Source organism: Schistocerca cancellata, chromosome 1, assembly GCF_023864275.1.
Source record: "Schistocerca cancellata isolate TAMUIC-IGC-003103 chromosome 1, iqSchCanc2.1, whole genome shotgun sequence".
Lineage (NCBI taxonomy): Eukaryota > Metazoa > Arthropoda > Insecta > Orthoptera > Acrididae > Schistocerca > Schistocerca cancellata.
The window spans coordinates 1,155,487,374-1,155,510,331 of NC_064626.1; the positions used below are offsets into that span (position 1 = coordinate 1,155,487,374).

Below are 22,958 nucleotides of genomic sequence, written 5' to 3' on the forward strand. Positions count from 1 at the left end.
TATGGCACCGTATGTCTTCCGCCACTGTCTGTTGTATTGGGTGTCTCTCTACCATACGATAGCTATAGTATACCCGTTCTTCAGGTAGATATATTAATGGCTGCTAGGCCAAGGACTATCTAAAACACTTGACACCTTATCTCTGTGATGATATCACCGCCTGGAAAATTGCATTTTCGCTTCGCGTCTTTTTTTGAAACATATTGGTATCGTGCATTATCATGCATGCGCCTACAGCATGTTCATGTTAATCACTGACTAGTTCAGAAAAGATATTTTTTTGTTTGTTAGCCTAAATGTATCACGTAATTGAGCGTCAAGCATATATCGCTGGCTAGTAATCCTAAAGTATGATTTCAAATGGCTCTGAGCACTATGGGACTTAACATCTATGGTCATCAGTCCCCTATAACTTAGAACTACTTAACCCTATTTAACCTAAGGACAACACACAACACCCAGTCATCACGAGGCAGAGAAAATCCCTGACCCCGCCGGGAATCGAACCCGGGAACCCGGGCGTGGGAAGCGAGAACGCTACCGCACGACCACGAGATGCGGACCAATCCTAAAGTGTATCACATTGTTAAATTTGCGTGTGGTATCGGTATCTCCATATCACAAACTTAAGCCCGTCCCCAGTGCTTTACAGTGTGCGTCTCTTTGAGATTCTGTTGTTTATTACTGCGTCGATGATTTCAGCCGTAAATAGAAATATTAAAAAAACATAGGAAGATTTTTCTGTTTAGCAAAAGTCACAAAAAGCGGATTACAGAGTACCTGACGGCTCAACACAAAAGTTTTGTCTCAAGTACGGATAGTGTTGAGAATCAGTGGACAAAGTTCAAAACCATCGTACAATATGCATTAAATGAGTATGTGCCAAGCAAGATCGTAAGAGATGGAAAAGAGCCACCGTGGTGCAACAACCGAGTTAGAAAACTGCTGCGGAAGCAAAGGGAACTTCACAGCAAACATAAACATAGCCAAAGCCTTGCAGACAAACAAAAATTACGCGAAGTGAAATGTAGTGTGAGGAGGGCTATGCGAAAGGCGTTCAATGAATTCGAAAGTAAAGTTCTCTGTACTGACTTGGCAGAAAATCCTAAGAAATTTTGGTCTTACGTCAAAGCGGTAGGTGGATCAAAACAAAATATCCAGACACTCTGTGACCAAATTGGTACTGAAACAGAGGATGACAGACTAAAGGCCGAAATACTAAATATCTTTTTCCAAAGCTGTTTCACAGAGGAAGACTGCACTGTAGTACCTTCTCTAGATTGTCGCAGAGATGACAAAATGGTTGATATCGAAATAGATGAGAGAGGGATAGAAAAACAATTAAAATCGCTCAAAAGAGGAAAGGCCGTTGGACCTGATGGGATACCAGTTCGATTTTACACAGAGAACGCGAAGGAACTTGCCCCCCCCCCCCCCCCCCCCCCCCTTGTAGCAGCGATGTACCGTGGGTCTCTAGAAGAGCGTAGCGTTCCAAAGGGACGTCGAACAGATGTGCAGAACTAGAGACCTATATCTCTAACGTCGATCAGTTGTAGAATTTTGGAACACGTATTATGTTCGAGTATAATGACTTTTCTGGAGACTAGAAATCTACTCTGTAGGAATCAGCATGGGTTTCAAAGAAGACGATCGTGTGAAACCCAGTTCGCGCTATTCGTCCACGAGACTCAGAGGGCCATAGACACGGGTTCACAGGAAGATGCCGTGTTTCTTGACTTCCGCAAGGCGTTCGATACAGTTCCCCACGGTTGTTTAATGAACAAAGTAAGAGCATATGGACTATCAGAAATTGTGTGATTGGATAGAAGAGTTCCTAGATAACAGAACGCAGTATGTCATTCTCAATGGAGAGGAGGCTTCCGAAGTAAGAGTTATTTAAGATGTGCCGCAGGGAAGTGTCGTAGGACCGTTGCTATTCACAATATACATAGATGACCTTGTGGATAAAACCGGAAGTTCACTGAGACTTTTTGCGGATGATGCTGTGGTACATCGAGAGGTTGTAACGACGGAAAATTGTACTGAAAAGCAGGAGGATCTGCAACGAATTGACGCATGGTGCAGGGAATGAATCTCAATGTAGACAAGTGTAATGTGCTGCGAATACAGACAAAGAAAGATCCTTTATCATTTAGCTACAGTATAGCAGGTCAGCAACTGGAAGCAGTTCATTCCATAAATTATCTTGGAGTAGGTATTGGGAGTGTTTTAAAATGGAATGATCATATAAAGTTGATAGTCGGTAAAGCAGATGGCAGACGGAGATTCATTGGAAGAATCCTAAGGAAACGCAATCCAAAAACAAAGGAAGTAGGTTACAGCACACTTGTCCGACCACTGCTTGAATATTGCTGACCAGTGTGGGATCCGTACCAGATAGGGTTGATAGAAGAGATAGAGAAGATCCAACGGAGAGCAGCGCGCTTCGTTACAGGACCATTTAGTAATCGCGAAAGCATTACGGAGATGATAGATAAACTCCAGTGGAAGACTCTGCAGGAGAGACGCTCAGTAGCCCGGTACGGCTTTTGTTGAAGCTTCGAGATCATACCTTCACCGAGGAGTCAAGCAGTATATTGCTCCCTCCTACGTATATCTTGCGAAGAGACCATGAGGATAAAATCAGAGAGATTAGAGCCCACACAGAAGCATACCGACAATCTTTCTTTCCACGAACAATACGAGACTGGAAGAGAAGGGAGAACCGATAGAGGTACTCAAGGTACCCTCCACCACACACCGTCAGGTGGTTTGCGGAGTATGGATGTAGATGTAGATTAGCCTAATTGTATCATGTAACTCAGCTGTAAGCACATATTGCTGACTACAAATCTTAAAGGGCTCCGGAACGCCCTATACTTGCAATGTTAAAATAACGCTTATAAATTACTTCTTTCCTCACAAAGTATTTGAGGTAGGAAGTTGAACTTTTTACAGATTATTTATTGGAATATGGGCTACAACTTAACACAGGGATTTTACAAAATTTTAGTTCAGTTATTAAAGATGATTTTTTTCAATTGTAATGAAAATCGACAACATTTTTTTGCAATTTTTTATTTATATATTCAAAAATATACAGTTTTTTGGAAAAAGGCTGTGTTAAATTATGCAGAAGGAGCTGTGTAACATTTACTGAAAGTCTGAAACAAATATGTTTGGAAGATCCTTAGAAAACATGTAATTAGTATGAGAAAATAAAAGTTTAGGGAATCGAGTGACAAAGATTGGATTAACTTTTTAGTGCATTCCAGGTCCATAGGATGGATTATCTTCATCCTCTGCAAACTCCTCCTCCAGCTTCCTCTTGTTCCTCCTCCCGTTTACTCTTGCTTGTATTTCTAGACTCTTTACAGCCCTGTCTGCAGCCCAAAGGCGTTCCTTGTCTAAAGCAAGCATCGCTCGTACCATGTTAGAACCTATCTTCATTCCCATATTTCTAAATACCTTGTACCTTACAATGTTGCCATCATTGAAAGTCGCAACAGCAACTTTACTTTTACTCATTATTATACTTCAACAAAACAGAGACTCAAGAAACAGAATTAATTACGAATAAGCCGGCCGAAGTGGCCATGCGGTTAAAGGCGCTGCAGTCTGGAACCGCAAGGCCGCTACGGTCGCAGGTTCGAATCCTGCCTCGGGCATGGATGTTTGTGATGTCCTTAGGTTAGTTAGGTTTAACTAGTTCTAAGTTCTAGGGGACTAATGACCTCAGCAGTTGAGTCTCATAGTGCTCAGAGCCATTTGAACCAATTACGAATATTTTCGAGATAACGACAGAGTAAATAAACATGAAACAATCGACAATCACACCAGCGATATATATTGAACCATCACAGGTTAGCCACAACACATACTTTATCTCACATCACTAAAATGTACCTGATGAACACGGACGTTAGTAATAACACCATTTGACAGCAGTTTAACAGCGCCACAGTGGGTCACGCCCATGTAGAACACATTTAAAAAAAAAAATTTAAAAATAGTTGTAGTCTTCGGAATTGAATAAATTATATATCTATTAAAAGGTAATAGTCTGCAGATTCAGAAAACGCAAAAAAGTAAAAATTGAACTTTTCATGATTTTGAGCCTTTCCGGAGCCCCTTAAGTGTATTAGAATGTTAAATTTGGATTTGGAATCGGTCTCTTCGTATTACAAGTTGGCCTCCCTGCCCGTGCTTTAACGTGTGTGTACTCTCCTGTGCCCGCAGGAGGGCTACGAGTGCCAGTGCTGCCCCGGCTTCGTGGGCCCGCACTGCGAGGAGCGCGACGCCTGCTACCCCAGCCCGTGCCGCAACAACGGCATCTGTGTCGACCTGTCGCAGGGCCAGGGCGGCAACAGCTTCCAGTGCCTCTGTCCATACGGTGGGTACCGCGCGCTCTTGCCTCGTTGCATGGGGGCTTAATTAAAAAAAATGAAAATGCAAATATTTTTAGTAGCTGTAAGTCCGATTACGCAAGTCTCGTAAACGGCTGGCCCTGGCTGGTTTTTGTACGCAATCTGACTCCATGGAACAACAACAAAGAATGAAATGAAAATTTTCGTTCATACAATTAATTAATTAAGTCCCCAGCAACTATAAAATCTACGAAGCCAACAAAGCACAAGTGTAGCTGTTCTGTGTGTGGAAGTGTGACTCAACGTACACATCTGGCACGGTTCTTCTCCAATAAGACAAGAAATTTCAAGTACCATTTATATTGAAGTAATTAAAAAAATTAGAAATACTATAATTGCGCAAGAAAATCAGAATTACACTCTAATACAAGAACACAAGCCAGATGCTTTGTTGACTGAACCTGTAATGATGCATTATTTGAGATACAGAAATATTAAAAAGAAAAAACAGGGAATTTGTTACCTTCATATGTATTGACGAAAAGCACTCAGATCATTACAATATCTCCATTGGAACAACATCTGCTATCTCTCCCATCAAACCACTGCATAAAACATGGAACAACACTCTCCACTACCACATCTCACTCCGACTTCACTACAAGCAGTGTCCACCACAACTTCTCGGCAAGCACTGCCTGCCGCTACTTCTCAATAATCACTGCCAGTGGAGACGGCGGAACAAAACTCTCTGGCGCGATCTCTGTCGCTGTGGCTCAGTGTAGCCACCTTTCATCGTGTTGTAAGTCGCGCGCCACGGCATTACACTCGAAACCTACATCTCGATCACATGACTACTGATGGCGTCTATTTGCAGGTCACTTCTGGAATACTGTTGTGTTTATCTTAGTTGCGGTACAAGGTGCAGTAACATTAATGTCACCACCTGTCAAAAGCCTCAATAATCTGCTTTTGTAGCGCGAACGTGCAAGAAGAGAGTCAATTAGGTTCTTGGAGGTATTAACAGGGATGCCGGGTTCCTCGGTTGAGGCGCCCGATTGACTTGGTTCCGCAGATTCTCGATCGGGTTTAAATTCGAGGAGTTTGCTGACCAGGGGGTACGGTAAATTCATCCTACCATTCTTCGAACCACGTATGTACACTGCGAGCCGTGTGACACGTCGCACTGTCCTACTGATAGATGCAATCATGCTGAGGAAAAAAAAATGTAGGGGTATAAATGTTTGTTAGAATGTGTTTCTTCTATAACGCGATATTCTTTGTAAATGCGTCCCAACCAAACCCTAAAGAAGTCGTTTCTCACCTGTGCACTGTGGGCAACTTGCAGTCAAGTCCACCTAACAGTGGAAATTGTAAGCTCTGAAATCCATTACAGATGTTCTAACTTCCGTTCCTGCACTTCTTTTCCCTTCATAAATTTAAAGATAGCGACTTTTAAACCAAGAAATTATTCCAGCTGTTCGCCTTTCATATAACCACCATACTTTGCAGTAACGTACAGTGTCTTCCCTGAGAGTCGTCAGACGAATTTTCTCTAGTGTTTCGGTAGGTATTTGCAACTTTGTTTTCGGAACGTTTAGCTGCACTCAGCCCAAATAAATACTAGTGGTCACGCCTTTATGTGACTTACATCGATGTAAAGTGTCAGTTTGTTTCCCGATTCAAACAACGTGATTTATAAGTCAGAAATTCACATGCCCGTTCGACAGAGAGGTCCCATATTAGTGTAATGGGATATTCGTTTTACTGATACCTACTAACTAGGACAGTAAAACACGAGGAATAACGAGTACTGCAGCGGCGACAGTACCCGCCCTGGCCCACACTCACTGCTACCGCTATAAAGCAGCGCTGCTCAGTCGCTGCTGTGGTACTCGTTATTCTTGCTGTTCTACTGTCCACTTAATTCATATCGACGAAACAAATATCGTACTACGTATTCTAGTTGAGCTCAATGGAACAGGCATGTAAAATTGCGATTTAGAAATAATTTTGCGTCGCATGAAAGAGGTGATGAGCAGAATTTCATTGGGCTGACACTAGCTACACGCTGCACAAAAACGAAAGGCCAAATATCCGCCGACAACCCACAGGAGAGACAACCGGTATAAACGATCTGTTCGTTCAGTTCTATCGACCACTGTTGCAAATGATTATCGAATAATGCATACGATTTCAGAAGTTTTACTGTTAGCATCACCGATTTCTTCATATTCTCCGCACTGAAAATTTAGCACAGTGAACATTTATTAAGCGTCGATCGTTGCAATTTGTTGCTCCTCGATTGTCAACTAAACCTCTAAATTTTTTGTTCATAGTATTGTAATGTCGTTTCCAAGAAATGTCCATTACCCGTCGCTTATGTGTCTGCATAGCACATATTGAGAATTCTCACCCCTGTCTTCTGTCACTCTTATTTATGTTTAAAATCTTATGACCATAGATCGATAGACTGTCTCGTTTTGCAGAAACATCCACTGGACCTGTGAATGTCCCTGGTACCGTGAACAAATAGCGAAGGGTAAACAGCGGTGACAGCACGATTCTACCGAACTGCAGAGAGTTGGGCCGACCGGAAAGTGCCGCACCGCAGTACTGAATGTTAATGTCGCGCTGTACCGAGTACTTTCGGAAAGGAACGAACGAAACCGAGGCTGGCCGAGTCGTGGCACGCACGCTGCCCGCACAATCTGCCCGCGTCATGTTTTGTACGCCGCGGCCAGCGCTGAGTTGGGGTGTTTAAATGCAGCATCGAAGTTAACATTCATTTCTGTCTGCCGACATCGAGTACTTGCGGCTGGCTGGCTCTGAGCACTATGCGACTCAACTTCTGAGGTCACCAGTCGCCTAGAACTTAGAACTAATTAAACCTAACTAACCTAAGGACACCACACACATCCATGCCCGAGGCAGGATTCGAACCTGCGACCGTACCGGTCACGCGGTTCCAGACTGAAGCGCCTTTAACCGCACGGCCACACCGGCCGGCAGTACTTGCGGTTTTGTTCGAATACCGGTGGAGCCAAATTTTTAAACGAAGTTTCATGTTCTATGAAACATTTCTGTGAAGCGTAGTTTACAGAAAGCGCACGAGACTGGTAATCGCTCGACCGTATCTCGTTTCGTTAATTTTTCTCTCGTTTCTGTCGTTCATTTTGGATACCTACATCATTTATATACAAAAGTTGGCCAAGTTTGAGTAGCACTCGGGCGCTAATGGTTCTGAACCAACTTAATGGCGTATATAAATACACTCCTGGAAATGGAAAAAAGAACACATTGACACCGGTGTGTCAGACCCACCATACTTGCTCCGGACACTGCGAGAGGGCTGTACAAGCAATGATCACACGCACGGCACAGCGGACACACCAGGAACCGCGGTGTTGGCCGTCGAATAGCGCTAGCTGCGCAGCATTTGTGCACCGCCGCCGTCAGTGTCAGCCAGTTTGCCGTGGCATACGGAGCTCCATCGCAGTCTTTAACACTGGTAGCATGCCGCGACAGCGTGGACGTGAACCGTATGTGCAGTTGACGGACTTCGAGCGAGGGCGTATAGTGGGCATGCGGGGGGCCGGGTGGACGTACCGCCGAATTGCTCAACACGTGGGGCGTGAGGTCTCCACAGTACATCGATGTTGTCGCCAGTGGTCGGCGGAAGGTGCACGTGCCCGTCGACGTGGGACCGGACCGCAGCGACGCACGGATGCACGCCAAGACCGTAGGATCCTACGCAGTGCCGTAGGGGACAGCACCGCCACTTCCCAGCAAATTAGGGACACTGTTGCTCCTGGGGTATCGGCGAGGACCATTCGCAACCGTCTCCATGAAGCTGGGCTACGGTCCCGCACACCGTTAGGCCGTCTTCCGCTCACGCCCCAACATCGTGCAGCCCGCCTCCAGTGGTGTCGCGACAGGCGTGAATGGAGGGACGAATGGAGACGTGTCGTCTTCAGCGATGAGAGTCGCTTCTGCCATGGTGCCAATGATGGTCGTATGCGTGTTTGGCGCCGAGCAGGTGAGCGCCACAATCAGGACTGCATACGACCGAGGCACACAGGGCCAACACCCGGCACCATGGTGTGGGGAGCGATCTCCTACACTGGCCGTACACCACTGGTGATCGTCGAGGGGACACTGAATAGTGCACGGTACATCCAAACCGTCATCGAACCCATCGTTTTACCATTCCCAGACCGGCAAGGGAACTTGCTGTTCCAACAGGACAATGCACGTTCGCATGTATCCCGTGCCACCCAACGTGCTCTAGAAGGTGTAAGTCAACTACCCTTGCCAGCAAGATCTCCGGATCTGTCCCCCATTGAGCATGTTTGGGACTGGATGAAGCGTCGTCTCACGCGGTCTGCACGTCCAGCACGAACGCTGGTCCAACTGAGGCGCCAGGTGGAAATGGCATGGCAAGCCGTTCCACAGGACTACATCCAGCATCTCTACGATCGTCTCCATGGGAGAATAGCAGCCTGCATTGCTGCGAAAGGTGGATATACACTGTACTAGTGCCGACATTGTGCATGCTCTGTTGCCTGTGTCTATGTGCCTGTGGTTCTGTCAGTGTGATCATGTGATGTATCTGACCCCAGGAATGTGTCAATAAAGTTTCCCCTTCCTGGGACAATGAATTCACGGTGTTCTTATTTCAATTTCCAGGAGTGTAGTTCATCCATTCCAGACATACAGAACCTCGACAACTTTTGCCTGTTATCGATACCGATACTGGCAAAATATTGGCCCCGGGAATTCCAATATCGCATCGAAATCTCTACAGTAATTCCTGATACTAGCCTGGATGTACAGAAACCAGCAGGGGACTTCAGTTTATATATGTAGGGAGAGAACATTCAAAAACATAATTTTAGTTACTGACTGAAACATGATTACAACTCACATTTTGTGTTTGCATGTAGTAATATTTTTCTATTACGCTTTTGACGGATGATGAATCCAGAGTGAGTTCTAAAGGCAGAACAATATTTTTAAGTGATGCCATTACAGTTTAACACTTTCTGGATTCTTTTCCTTTTTTTGTACTGTGAGAACTTCCTTCTTGCCCAATTTCGTCATTTTAGATCAATGGTAGATACGCTACAGGTTTCGATGAGTCAGTGTGCGAGTATCAAAATAAGTGACGTAACTGGCCGTATCTTTTAACTGAACTGACTTAGAATCTTACATTTTCACACTGCCAAGGGACCATATACCTTCGTATGTGATGTGAATTTCAACTTGATTCGTCCAGGCGTTCCTCAGAAAAAGAGGTTTTTGCTGATGGACAGACTTAAAGTCGGACAAAGTTGGGAAAAAAAATCATGTCATATAATAACAAATTAACAATTTTGGAATTTTTTCCTTTACTTGCACTATAAAACTTCTCGCTTATCGAAAATTTCATTATTCTAGGTAAACGGTACATACCCTACATGTTTTAATGAGTGAGTTTTTGAGTATCAAGATATGTGATGTAAATGCTTGTATCTTTTAAGTGCATTGACATATAATCTTAAATATTTTCGTCTGCCAAGGGATCGGAGACATTAGTATTTGACATAAATTTCAAGTTGGTACGTTATGAGAAAAAGGAGTCTTAACGCACGGCGATCCTGTAAGTGTTCCGTCTGAGCCGGCTGAGGCCTAGAGTACCAAAAATCATCAAATGTATGCACATTAACTTATCTAATTGTCATTTTTATGAAAAATCCACGTCTTCTTAGTTCTAATTATATAAAATAGAAAAATGGAGTTGTTATGGCAAACAAAATTGTATAATTAAAAATTGTATAATTAAAAAATAACGAATTAAATATTTTTTCCTCTTTTTGTAGTTTGGTTTTGACATAAATGCCCTTAGAACTTGCATCTCTGGTTAAATATTTGTTTCCGCTATAATTAGAGCCCAAGCGCCTAACCCCTCGCCTCCCATCACACATCAGGCAAACACTCAACTACTCAACCACATTGCTTGTCGAAAAAACACCTTCTTAGTTCATCACATTAAAAATGGTCAGTAAAATTGGAAGTTGATTTACTGGAGTGTTTTTTAGAGTTGCACTGAATTGCTTTTGGCGACTGGTATTTGAGTTCTGAACTTCACGTGCCACAGATTAAAAAAAAAAAAATTGCAAAAGTACGTTTGCTCTGTAGTCCTCTTGCAAGCCGAGCAGACTCCTACAACTTTAAATTATGACGTCATTTTTTTCCGTGATCCGACTGTAGTAGAGTAGCCCCAAGCTACTATCCGGTTACCTGTGAAGACCCTACGAAAATTTGTGTAATAGTTTTGGAGCTCAGCGTTTTCAAACCGAAAAGCAGATCGAAACGACGATTTTACTGTATCATTATTAGCATAGAAGAAGATATAAATTCATTACGGAAAGCATGGTGTAAGTTACACGTAACGTAGACTATAATATTCAGAAATTTCTATAGTGCGGAGATATAACAGATTTTACGACAATAAAGATAAATTACAGAAAGGTAGATTTAAATTATGTACTAGCGGCAGTGAACATGGCTGGAATAACGTGAAAGAGAGGAACGTGCTAAAACACAATCAATGAAGACAGGGAGAAAAAGTGACGTGGCTGAGAAATGAATCGAGTATGCAGCCTAGCTGTAAGAAATTAGGAGAATTTTGTTTACTGTCAGGTAGGGGGAAAAGCTGGCCTTATACGTTAATATTTACGGAAATATTATGAGGATGACAGACGAACGTGTTTCAGCTTCCTCTTGAAACCAACAGAGCACTCATTTATGTGCAGAGAGCAGGGCAGCTTGTTACACAGGCAATAGGGATCGACTGTCTTTTAAGGTTTGGGCAAAGCTAGGGTATTAGATAAGTAAATACTTCAGTTTCAGTTATGTTGATATGACAGATAGTTAAACTCTAATGTAAGGTACTGGGGTGCATGTGTACTGAGGAGTCGATTTTCACTGTACTTGTCTGGTCACAACCAGACAAACTGGGCGTACGTAGGGCGTTCGGTAAGTAATGCAACAGTTTCTTTTTCGGCCAATTGGAGTGGAAAAAGTGCGGAATTTGCTGTGGGACATCGATGAATAACTTCGCTTCAGCTCTATAGGTATATGAAGTTCCGATAGGTGTCTGCGCTATTCGTATCCTTCAAAATGGCGTCAGTAACGGTGGTGCTCTCCAAGCAGAGAGCTGTCTTTGAGTTTCTTTTGGTGAAAAACCAGAACATCGCAGTTTATAGGCGCGTAAAGAATATCTACGGAGACCTTGCAGTGAAAAAGAGCACGCTGAGTCGTTGTGGAAGGCGTCTGTCATCACAGCAACGAAACCCCGCATGCCAGCCGGTCGCACACAGCTGTGACTCTGCATTCTTGGAACGTGCGGACAGTCTCATTCGAGGTGGTCGACTGATCACAATCATTTACCTCGGTGCGCAACTGGAACTGTCTGTTGGTAGTGCTGATACCCGACTGGAGCACAGAAAATCTCACTGGAATGCTTCTCCTCAGCCACCATACAACATGGATTCAAATGTTCAAATGTGTGTGAAATCTTATGGGACTTAACTGCTAAGGTCATCAGTCCCTAAGCTTACACATACTTAACCTAAATTATCCTAAGGACAAACACACACACACACACACACACACACACACTGTAACGGAACATATTAAAGGCTTTACTGTACCGAAGTATGCGATACCCTCCAAATTCAACCAGTTTAACGAGTATTTATGATTATAGAAAAGTTATTGTGTATGTTGACAATGATTGCGTAACATGTCTCCATAAACAGTCAACCCATTAAATTATGCTGAATAACTAACCCACACAAAAGTTAATATCACTTGATCACTGATACAGCAAATGTCATCATGTAAAAACACTGAGTTCATCTTAAATAATTAATATGAAGTACGAAAATTAGTGTACAACTTAGGTATTTTGGATCTCCTTAAATAAAAATCACCCAGTGAAACCTATTTGTTCACTAGGAGCGGTTTCACTTAGTATTCACGAAATCAATCCTGTTTTAGACGAAAACCAATGTATTTCTTAATAATTCATGTTAATTACTTATTTATGCAAATTAGAGAAGTCAATTGACAAACTTCTAGAAAACGGACTTTTTGTAACAAAGAATTATTCTGTCAAGTCAACAAATCTGTCTGGCATTTTAATAACATGTTAAATTATGTCACTCGATGCAAATTAATAACTTTTCTGCACAAATTATGATAACAGATGTACATGTGACTTGTAAACTATATCTCTTTTTAGTAGTTCTTTGACAATGTTATAAATACGAGCAGCAAGAAGGGTCTAGAAGCAGTCGGAATGTCACTTTGGTACAGTGTGTTAGTGTGTTATTGTTTGAGGTGGATAAACAAGGCAAAGAACATGTAAAGGAAGTTGTGTTGTGTCATAGTCTTTGGTGGACAGTGGAATTAAGATGGCCACCAGAGAAATAAATATTTGAAGTTTACATATTTGTTGGTTTCGTTCATTCTTTATCATCAAAAGCACATAAAAAACACGGGACCTCATGTTTTTAACCCTAGACAACCAGATTTAGAGCCAGCATCAACATCGAGACACAGCAGCGATCCAGCAAGCAGCAGTGATTACTAAAATGCATTTTAATGGCGCCAACCTAACATCAAGTGCTAACAAGCTCCGTAAATGGGAGTGAAATAGTGCGATTATAGCAATTAGCAATATCTACGACCAGGCGACCATTACAACACACACACCCATGCCCGAGGGAGGACTCGAACCTTCGCCGGGAGCAGCCGCACAGTCCATGACTGCAGCGCTTTAGACCGCTCGGCTTACAACATGGATCTCGCGCCTTCTGACTTCCATCAGTTTGGTCCAATCAAGGGAGCACTCCATGGGAAGCAGTACGTGGACGACTGGGAAGTTATTGATGCAACAAGACGTTGGTTCCCACATCGACCAGTAGAGTGGTACCATGGGGGCATACAGGTCCTCCCAGTAAGATGCCGTAGGCTGTCGCGTTGAGTGTATAGTGGAGAATCAATCTATGTCGCATTGAGCTCAGATAATGTTGAAAAATAGGGTTTTGTAGCCAAAAGATTGAGGAATAATATGGTTTATTGGAATCCTGAATAAAACCAATTTATGTACCTTCTGAAAAAAAAGTGTTGCATTACTTATGGAACGTCAGTCTTATGAAGCACTGACCTGGTCATACAGACGGATGTTGCAAATGTGACGGGCAGAAACATTAGTGGTGAGCTCTATCAATCCAGTATTCTTGCTACTCGTGTTGGGTTCCACTATAACGTATGCCCCACTGAAAACGAGATCTCCACTGTAACGACGTTGCATGTAATCCTAGTGGGTGAATGTGTTTGCATAGGGATGACATGGTACTATTTCCAGCCGCACTAGCGAACTTAACGCTTCGCGGCAGCTTTCTAATTTCTGGAGAGTTGTTTACTCAGTTCGTTGCATGATGGATTCCTTCCGATCAGCGCAAAGAGTGTTTATCCAATTTCGTCTCGCAGAATGGGAACGTGCTTCGCAAATTTATCGTAGGATGAAAGAGGTGTACAAAGAGCAGTGTCTCGCTCAGTGCACAATATTCCGGTGGCGTCAGCCTGTAAGGCGGGATGTGTGGCCAAGAAGACTCTCGAGCTGCTTCCAGTATTTCGATTGAAGGTTCTGGAACATCCTCCTCCAAGCCCCGATATCGCCCCATGTGGCTGGCATATCGTCGCCCTTTTAAAACAATATGTCAAAGGTCAGACGTGCACCTATGAGAAAGAAGTCCAAGACACCGTGGGAAACTGTATCCGTCAGCAACCCACGAGTTGCTACTCTGAAGCCACTCATTCCCTTCTTACGTGGAAAACTGGTGTATCAGTGCCAATGGCAAATATGTATAGTTATTCTGTTCCATATTAACTGTAATTATAATATTGATGTTACAATGTCTTCACATATAACTGTACACTTCTTATGGTTTGCGCGCACTTTTATACATCGCAATAGTGGACGTACCGTAAAATGAGTGATTGCATGAGACTATTCTCAAGTACAGTAGAAATATATTCGAATCCTTTTTGAGGCGATAGGGGAAGGCGGAGGTCATCCTACAATTGACAACAATGTTCTGTGCACAGCTCAGTGTTCATACAAAGTTACACTCAGATTAATTGTAAGACGCTCCAACTATTTATAATTTTGTTGTGCGTCAACTTTGGTCCTGTAATAGAAACTTTCTATAGGGGCTGCCCCTGAATGCCAAATCGCCTGAAGTTCCATAAATGTTAAGTAAAATTTTGCCCTGAATTCTACCACAAACGAAACATGACAAAAGTAGATCGACCATCAGGCGTGTTTACTAGAAACATTCTCTTTGAGAAAAAAATAGTGCACCACGAAGGAGTTATGTGAATTGGGCTCAAATTGACCTACAAAACTGTTACCTTGGCGAGCGGCTGATGGACGAATATTTGACAAAGCAGTGCAGTTTCACAGTGCACCTGGCAACGATTGTAAACATGAGATTCGTCAACATCAGAGCCTAAAGTCTTTGCGAATTTCATTCCGTGCACTCAGTTGGATAGTAACTATACCTTGCAGACAGCCGCGTGAAGAATTCACGCAGACTTCACCTTTTGAAAGAGGACCTATAGTTGGGCTCAAAGAAGACGGTTGGTGTAGTCGGCGAATCGTTCGACATTTAAATGGGAGCGATGCCACTATTCGACAATGTTAGCAGGAATGGTTGAACCGTGGCCGAATACAGCGTCAAGAAGGATGAGGTCGACCTAGAGAGACGACGGAACCTGAGGACCGAGCAATCGTCAGAGAGGCATTTAGAGCACTGGATTCATCAATATCTTTGATCCGACGTGCAGCTGGTGCTTCAGTGAACACGAGGACCATTAATAGGCGACTCAGGGACTGAGTTCACGGCGCCTCCAGCGCCGACTACTATTAACCTCCGTACACCAACAAGCCGTTTAAACTTGTGTCTGACACATTCGGCCTGGAGTCTCAGTGATCAGTCACGCTTCAAACTGAGCCGCGATGACCAGCGAAGACGGATCTGGAGACACCACAGACACCAGGGGGTGCCAACCTGATTGCCGGACGCCGTACGGCCTGAAAACCAGGAGTGATGTTCTCCGATGCCGTTTCTTTTCATACCACGACGCTTTTTGTTGTCATCCCCGGGACCCTTGCAGGACAGAGGTACGTCGACGACATTCTATGCCCCGTTTTGTTGACCTTCGTGGCCTTACGTTCCTACAAAATAATGACTGTCCGTGCACGGCGAGTGATGATACTGCTTGTTTTCGTGCTTGCCAAATCCTACCTTGGCTGGCAAGGTCATCAGATCTCTCGTCACTTGAGCATTATGGCAAACTCATCTGATCTCTCCTCACTTGAGCGTTATGTAGAGGGCCGTCCGACCAGCTCACGATTTTGACGATTTAACGCGGCAATGGGACTGAATGTGTCACTATATCTCACAGGAGGTTAACCAATAGCTCTGTCAATCAATGTGAAGCAGAATAAACAGATGGACAAACGCATTATTCAACTTTCTCAATTTGTGAATCTCTTTCTCTTGAGTAAATTATCCATTTTACTGAAATTCTAATCAATGTTTGTGTGCACAAATACATCACACCTACCTTTTTGGATACCTTTCGGATGATTCCTTCGTGATTCGTGGTGCGTCTTTATCTATACAGGGTGTTACAAAAAGGTACGGCCAAACTTTCAAGAAACATTCCTCACACACAAAGAAAGAAATTGTGTTATGTGGATATGTGTCCGGAAACGCTTACTTTCCATGTTAGAGCTCATTTTATTACTTCTCTTCAAATCACATTAATGCACATGACTGCAAACACACAGCAGCAGAACGTACCAGCGTGACTTCAAACACTTTTTTACAGGAAATGTTCAAAATGTCCTCCGTTAGCGAGGATACATGCATCCACCCTCCGTCGCATGGAATCCCTGATGCGCTGATGCAGCTCTGGAGAATGGGGTATTGTATCACAGCCGTCCACTATACGAGCACGAAGAGTCTCTACATTTGGTACCGGGGTTGCGTAGACAAGAGCTTTCAAATGCCCCCATAAATGAAAGTCAAGAGGGTTGAGGTCAGGAGAGCGTGGAGGCCATGGAATTGGTCCGCCTCTACCAATCCATCGGTCACCGAATCTGTTGTTGAGAAGCGTACGAATACTTCGACTGAAATGTGCAGGAGCTCCATCGTGCATGAACCACATGTTGTGTCGTACTTGTAAAGGCACATGTTCTAGCAGCACAGATAGAGTATCCCGTAAGAAATCGTGATAACGTGCTTCATTGAGCGTAGGTGGAAGAACATGGGGCCCAATCAAGACATCACCAACAATGCCTGCCCAAACGTTCACAGAAAATCTGTGTTGATGACGTGACTGCACAATTGCGTGCGGATTCTCGTCAGCCCACACATGTTGATTGTGAAAATTTACAATTTGATCACGTTGGAATGAAGCCTCATCCGTAAAGAGAACATTTGCACTGAAATGAGGATTGACACATTGTTGGATAAACCATTCGCAGAAGTGTACCCGTGGAGGCCAATCAACTGCTGATAGTGCCTGCACACGCTGTACATGGTACGGAAACAACTGGTTCTCCCGTAGCACTCTCCATACAGTGACGTGGTCAACGTTACCTTGTACGGCAACAACTTCTCTGACGCTGACATTAGGGTTATCGTCAACTGCACGAAGAATTGCCTCGTCCATTGCAGGTGTCCTCGTCGTTCTAGGTCTTCCCCAGTCGTGAGTCATAGGCTGGAATGTTCCGTGCTCCCTAAGACGCCGATCAATTGCTTCGAACGTCTTCCTGTCGGGACACATTCGTTCTGGAAATCTGTCTCGATACAAATGTACCGCGCCACGGCTGTTGCCCCGTGCTAATCCATACATCAAATGGGCATCTGCTAACTCCGCATTTGTAAACATTGCACTGACTGCAAAACCACGTTCATGATGAACACTAACCTGTTGATGCTACGTACTGATGTACTTGATGCTAGTACTGTAGAGCAATGAGTCGCATGTCAACACAAGCACCGAAGTCAACATTACCTTCCTTCAATTAGGCCAACTGGCGGTGAAGTACAGTACATAATGACGAGACTAAAATGAGCTCTAACACTGAAATTAAGCGTTTCCGGACACATGTCCACATAACATCTTTTCTTTATTTGTGTGTGAGGAATGTTTCCTGGAAGTTTGTCAGTACCTTTTTGTAACACCCTGTATATATACTTAGTTCATCTTTGAGCAGCCCTTAGAGGCTCGCCTTCACACATTCTTTTTGAATTTTGTGACTAAAGCCCTTCTGGCTTGTTATTTATCTTATACGTGACACGTGAGTACTGTCTCTATCTGGTATTGTTAATCAGTACTTACACTTTTTTATATGTAAAAATTTTTTTCTTACATAAAATTGGAATTATTTTCTAAACCAAGTTGCATGTCTAAATTCTGATGAAGGCACTCTTAGAAGTGTTGAAACCTGGTCAATATGACTAAAAATTTGTGACCGAAGGCTCATTTGTTTAATTTTTAAATGTAATCATTAGTCACGCAATATTTGGATTTATTAAAGGGCGCAACATGAAAGACAAATGATCGCACATAAAGATTCAAACTCACTGCGAAATCCAAAGCAAAAGTTCACCATTTTCCAGAAGTGCTTCAATTGTCAAAGCTGTGACCCACACTTAAAAGAATCGTGAAGTTTAACTTGGCACACGATGCCAATAAATAGTTCGATTTCAGCTGTATCTGACGGTAGCGTAAATACCTCTCTCTCGAATCGCTCACTGCTCCTGACGACCGAGGCTAATTCAAAATTGAGCTCACTTCCGTCCAAAATGACCTTCTACAGTACGCGCAAAAACAGCGCGTTACACGGAACAGCAACTCTATGCTGCTGTGACATGTCTCGCCCTCACCCCGGTAACTTCTGTCTAAAGTCCAAACTGCCTCACCTCTGCGTACAGAGAGCTAGCAAATTTGGTGGAGGCGCACTGACCCACACCAAGACGAGGTTGCCAGTAGCAGCAGCCGTCTCCTGCAGTCAAAATACGGGAGAGGCATTGCCTGGTTCTTTCCATTCAGTTTAATGTCCAAAATTAGAACGAAAGCGACTCCGTCATGTGGTCTTGGAATGCCTATCGCGAGATCCTCTGGAACGGAAACCTGTGCAGGTAACTCTCTCATGCCCACCATACTAGTGTCTCTAGCCACCTTTGAAACTTCATCTCCTGTTCCCAGGCTTCTGCTGCCACGTTGAACTGAGAATTTTCACCTGAATCCAGCCAGTCGCATTGAATTTTAGTTGCACCAAAATTCATTCAGTCCAGCGATCATCTTTGCTTAGGACATACAATACTGCACTGCCTGTGTTGTTCAGAAGTGCGATGTAATGTTTCTTCGGACTACAGTGGTTATGAAATACACGAAATGTATTGGCACTTGCTGCAATGTAGTATTTATCCGCCAACACCGGGAAAGTGACTTTCAATTAAAATGTCTGCCCTGCAGTGGAATTTACGTAACAAATATACTAGTGCAAGTTGTAGACGCGTGGTACACGCATGGTTGATGACTTACGGAAGTTTGGGTCTGGCCGTGAGTCGAGCTCGGATAGCCAAATGGTAAGGCGACCGCTCGCGACAAGCGGAGAATCTGGGTTCGAGTCCCGAGTCCCGGTCCGGCACAAATTTTCATTGTCATTCCAATATGCAGCTGCTGGTTGTTCTCATTCGCAACTTTAAATACATTTAAGTAAATAATTGGGGAGACTTCCGCGGCCAGAGTCAGTCGACGTAAACGTTTTCTTGGTGTGGTACCGCGTCATAATGTTTAAAACTACTGCTGCTGGAGAAAAAATTAACGTTTCGGCCACGTTTGCAGCGGCCTTCTTCTGGGTCTACTGGTGCGTTCTAGCTATGAAGTATCTCTTAAACTTTGCTGTTACTGTTCACTGCGCATGCCATTACGTCATAATTTTAAAAAGATAGTTCGTTTTATTGATCACTTAAGGAAGAAGGGGAGGGAATTTTATTTTAAAGGATACGTACAACCTTTCTAGCCAATGGCAACAGCCCTAAGTCGACCCACACTGCCTTGTCGTCGAACTCAAGTAAGAAAGATAAGCAAGAAATAGACAAGCTGCAGCCAACAGTGCGATTAGCTTATGTGAAAAATGTTACTGAATGAATAGGCAAACACCTTCGCCGGGTTGGGGTGAACCTATCTTCTATAGTGGTCGCAGGATCCAGGACGTGCTAGGCTCCACTAAGGACAAGGTGGATGCATTACTCACTGCAGGCGTGTACAAGGTGGAATGCGAATGTGGAGAGGCATACATAGGCGAGACTGGCATTCCGCAACGTGAGCGCTATATCCGTCTAGAGCAACACAATCTGCAGTGGCAGAACATCAACAAGACTGCAGAAAAGAAATAAAATTAAGCAAAGCTTGCATGTTGGCCAAGCAGCCGGTTATGGCGAAACGCAAAATCAATTAAACATCCCAACAACATGAAAAGGGAGGCTGGAGGTGTCGAGGATAAAAATTTAAGGCCAAAGCTTCACTACAGGAAAGAGCTTTCTAGTTTATGCAGTTTAACAGCAGTGCAAAGATGAAAAGGCTTGCACAGGAGCCGGCCGGAGTGGCCGAGCGGTTCTAGGCGCTTCAGTATGGAACCGTGCGACCGCTACGGTCGCAGGTTCGAATCCTGCCTCGGGCATGGATGTGTGTGATGTCTTAGGTTAGTTAGGTTTAAGTCGTTCTAAGTCTAGTGGACTGATGACCGCAGAAGTTAAGTCCCATAGTGCTCAGAGCAATTTGACCATTTGATTTTTGAGACTGTAGCGCCTAGAACAGCTCGGCCATACCGGCCAGCGATACGAAGTATCTTTTTAAAATTATGACGTAATGGCATGCGCAGTGAACAGTAACAACAAAACATAAAGGACACTGCACAGCTAGAACGCACCAGTAGACCCTGAAGAAGGCCGCTGTGATCGTGGCTGAAACATTGGTTTTTCTCCAGCAGCGGTAGTTATGACGCGATATCACACCCAGAAAGCTTTTATGTCGACATTTATGTATGTTTAGGACCGGTCGTTAGGGTACAAATGTTCTGAATGTGAAACGTCGTAAAACGAGAATAAAACACAGTTTCTGTTCCCAGCGTGACCTTCCTCCCTCGTAACGCATCGTGTTGCGGACCCTCCCAAGAACGCCACGGTACACGACGAATGCGTGGGCAGCCGCGCAAGGTCGGAAATAAAGGATTAAAACGAACAGTCCTTGAATGCCCAACGGTACCGAGAGGCCACCGTCTCATCCTCGGTCCTTAGGTGTTACCGGATACCGATACGGAAGGACATGTGGACTGGACACCGCTCTCCCGACAGTTGTCAGGTTTCGTAACCGGTGTCGCTACTTTTCGGTCAAGTAGTTCCGCAATTCACCTCACAAGGGCTGGGTCCACCCCGCTTGCCAACAGCACTCGGCAGACCTAGCCGGTGACCCATCCAAATGCTAGCCAAGCCAGACAGCGCTTAATATCGGTGATCTGATGGAATCCGGTGTTAACACTGGCAAGGACGTCGGGTAATAATGGATGAGTCGAGAAGTATTTAAAGAATATGAAATCAAATGATAGATTCCGGACCATTTGATGAGAAACAAACCTCTGCTCTATTGATAATTTGCGTATAAATTGTACTACGATGTATCTAAAAATTCAACAGCGAATTAAAGCATCAATATAATTTCAGAAAGAAAAGAAACATTATAGTAATTCCCTGCATGCAGCGAAACAGAAATCTGTGAATACCTTTCGCCAGCCGTCGTTTGGAGAGGAATTAATGACTTGTTCACTTTGGCGGCGTCAGTTAAAAGGATTCTCGAGTTCAAAAGGGGCGTCTTCTTGGTCTTGAGGCGTGCACGATTACAGAGGAGCCCGCCGTTCTAACGGCTGGAGCTGCGCTAAGTTAGGAATTCTCTGAGGCAAAAAGGAAGTGGCCAGTTCTGTGACCCAGCAGGCGACAGATAGCCGCTTGACCACACAGCATGTTCGTACCAGAGCTGCTTCATTAGGGTGTCGCAGCTCAGTCGGTAAAAACGGAACGCTTATAGGATTGCTTTGTTGTCGTCCAGTCGGTCTGTCCGGCAGTTTAAAACTCTTTCCCTGAGGAATAGTTAAACGTATCAGGTTGAAATTTGCCACATACTGTGGTCTGTGATCCGTTGGCAGGGTAAGGCATTGAATCTTCTACGTCATGGCAATAAAGAGATATGGACCTTAATAATACGTATTTTAATGCTGCCAAACTGACTCATCAAAACATATAAGACACTTCCCGTTGGCTTACAATCAAGGAATTTGACAAAAAGGAAGTTTTCACGATATTACCAAAGGGTAAAAATCTGAAAACTGTAAATTTGTAATTATATCAGAAGAAAAAAATTTTTTCATTCGTTATCGAACTGTGTATCTATCCTTGTGTGAAGACCCCTTTTTCTCTTGAATGGACAGACCGGTATCAAGCTGAAACTTATGTCACGTGATAAAGTCTGTGGTCACCTGGCCATGTAATTAAAGTTATTTTGACACTCGTAAACTACTCATCAGAACCTGTAGGGCACTTCCCCCTGACGTAGAACCATGAAATTTGGCAAGCAGCAAGGTTTCACAGTACACTTAGAGGAAAAAAAATTCCTGTAATTGGTAGTTTGTTATTACATCACACCAAAAAATTTCTTTTCTGATTTGTTATCCGACGTCAAATTTGAAATTAAATCAGTGAGTAGTTCAGCATCCGGGCTGACTGGGTCGCATTCGCAACAGTCAAATATCAGGCAAGTAATGACTTCATTGCTCATACGACGCGTTTTGGAATTTATACATCATCAGATAACAAGAAGCATAATCGCTACTGGATATCTTACGTGGATGAATTCCAAAACGCGTCATGTGACCAATAAAGTCATTTCTTGCCTGATGTTTTTACTTTTACCATTGCTACTCAGTGAGTCTGAATGCAGAATTACTTTGTCACATTATACAACTGAAATTAAAACGTTCTAGAAAATCTGGAGACCTCTAGGTCCGGTACACTGCCAGTATCAATGTCGATAACAGGAAAAAGTGGTTGAAGTTTTATTCCCGGAGTGGATGAACTGTATATATACATAATTAAGTTTGTACGGAACACACAGCGCCCGAATCCTTCTCGCACCTGGCCAATTTTTTCAGCCTGTTGGCAGACTAGTGTTTGTTAGATGCCACCCAGCTAACAGGAGGGCATCGCCGGTCGGGAACATTTCTACACCTTTTGGAAGGACTACTAGCTGCAGTCTCGCCATCGATCTCAACCTCGACCGCGTCTTGATCCGGCATGCTGCGGGGAAGTTTACAGTTCGTTACTTCGTGCGCATTCTAGTAATGATGCTCGGATTTTAGCGCCGTTTCGGTCGTTTGGAGTTCGCGCTCGCGATACAACGGGT

General features: G+C 43.8%; 1 protein-coding gene across 1 annotated transcript in view; it reads left to right on the forward strand.

Annotated features, from left to right (window-relative positions):
• LOC126136758 (delta and Notch-like epidermal growth factor-related receptor) overlaps positions 1-22,958 on the forward strand; it is a gene marked incomplete at its 5' end in the record, with an annotated part of 583,816 nt that overhangs the window by 372,630 nt on the left and 188,228 nt on the right. Inside the window, one exon of the mRNA XM_049915208.1 lies at positions 4,240-4,393. Within this exon, the coding sequence (XP_049771165.1) occupies positions 4,240-4,393 (154 nt within the window). The remainder of the gene's footprint in view (positions 1-4,239; positions 4,394-22,958) is intronic.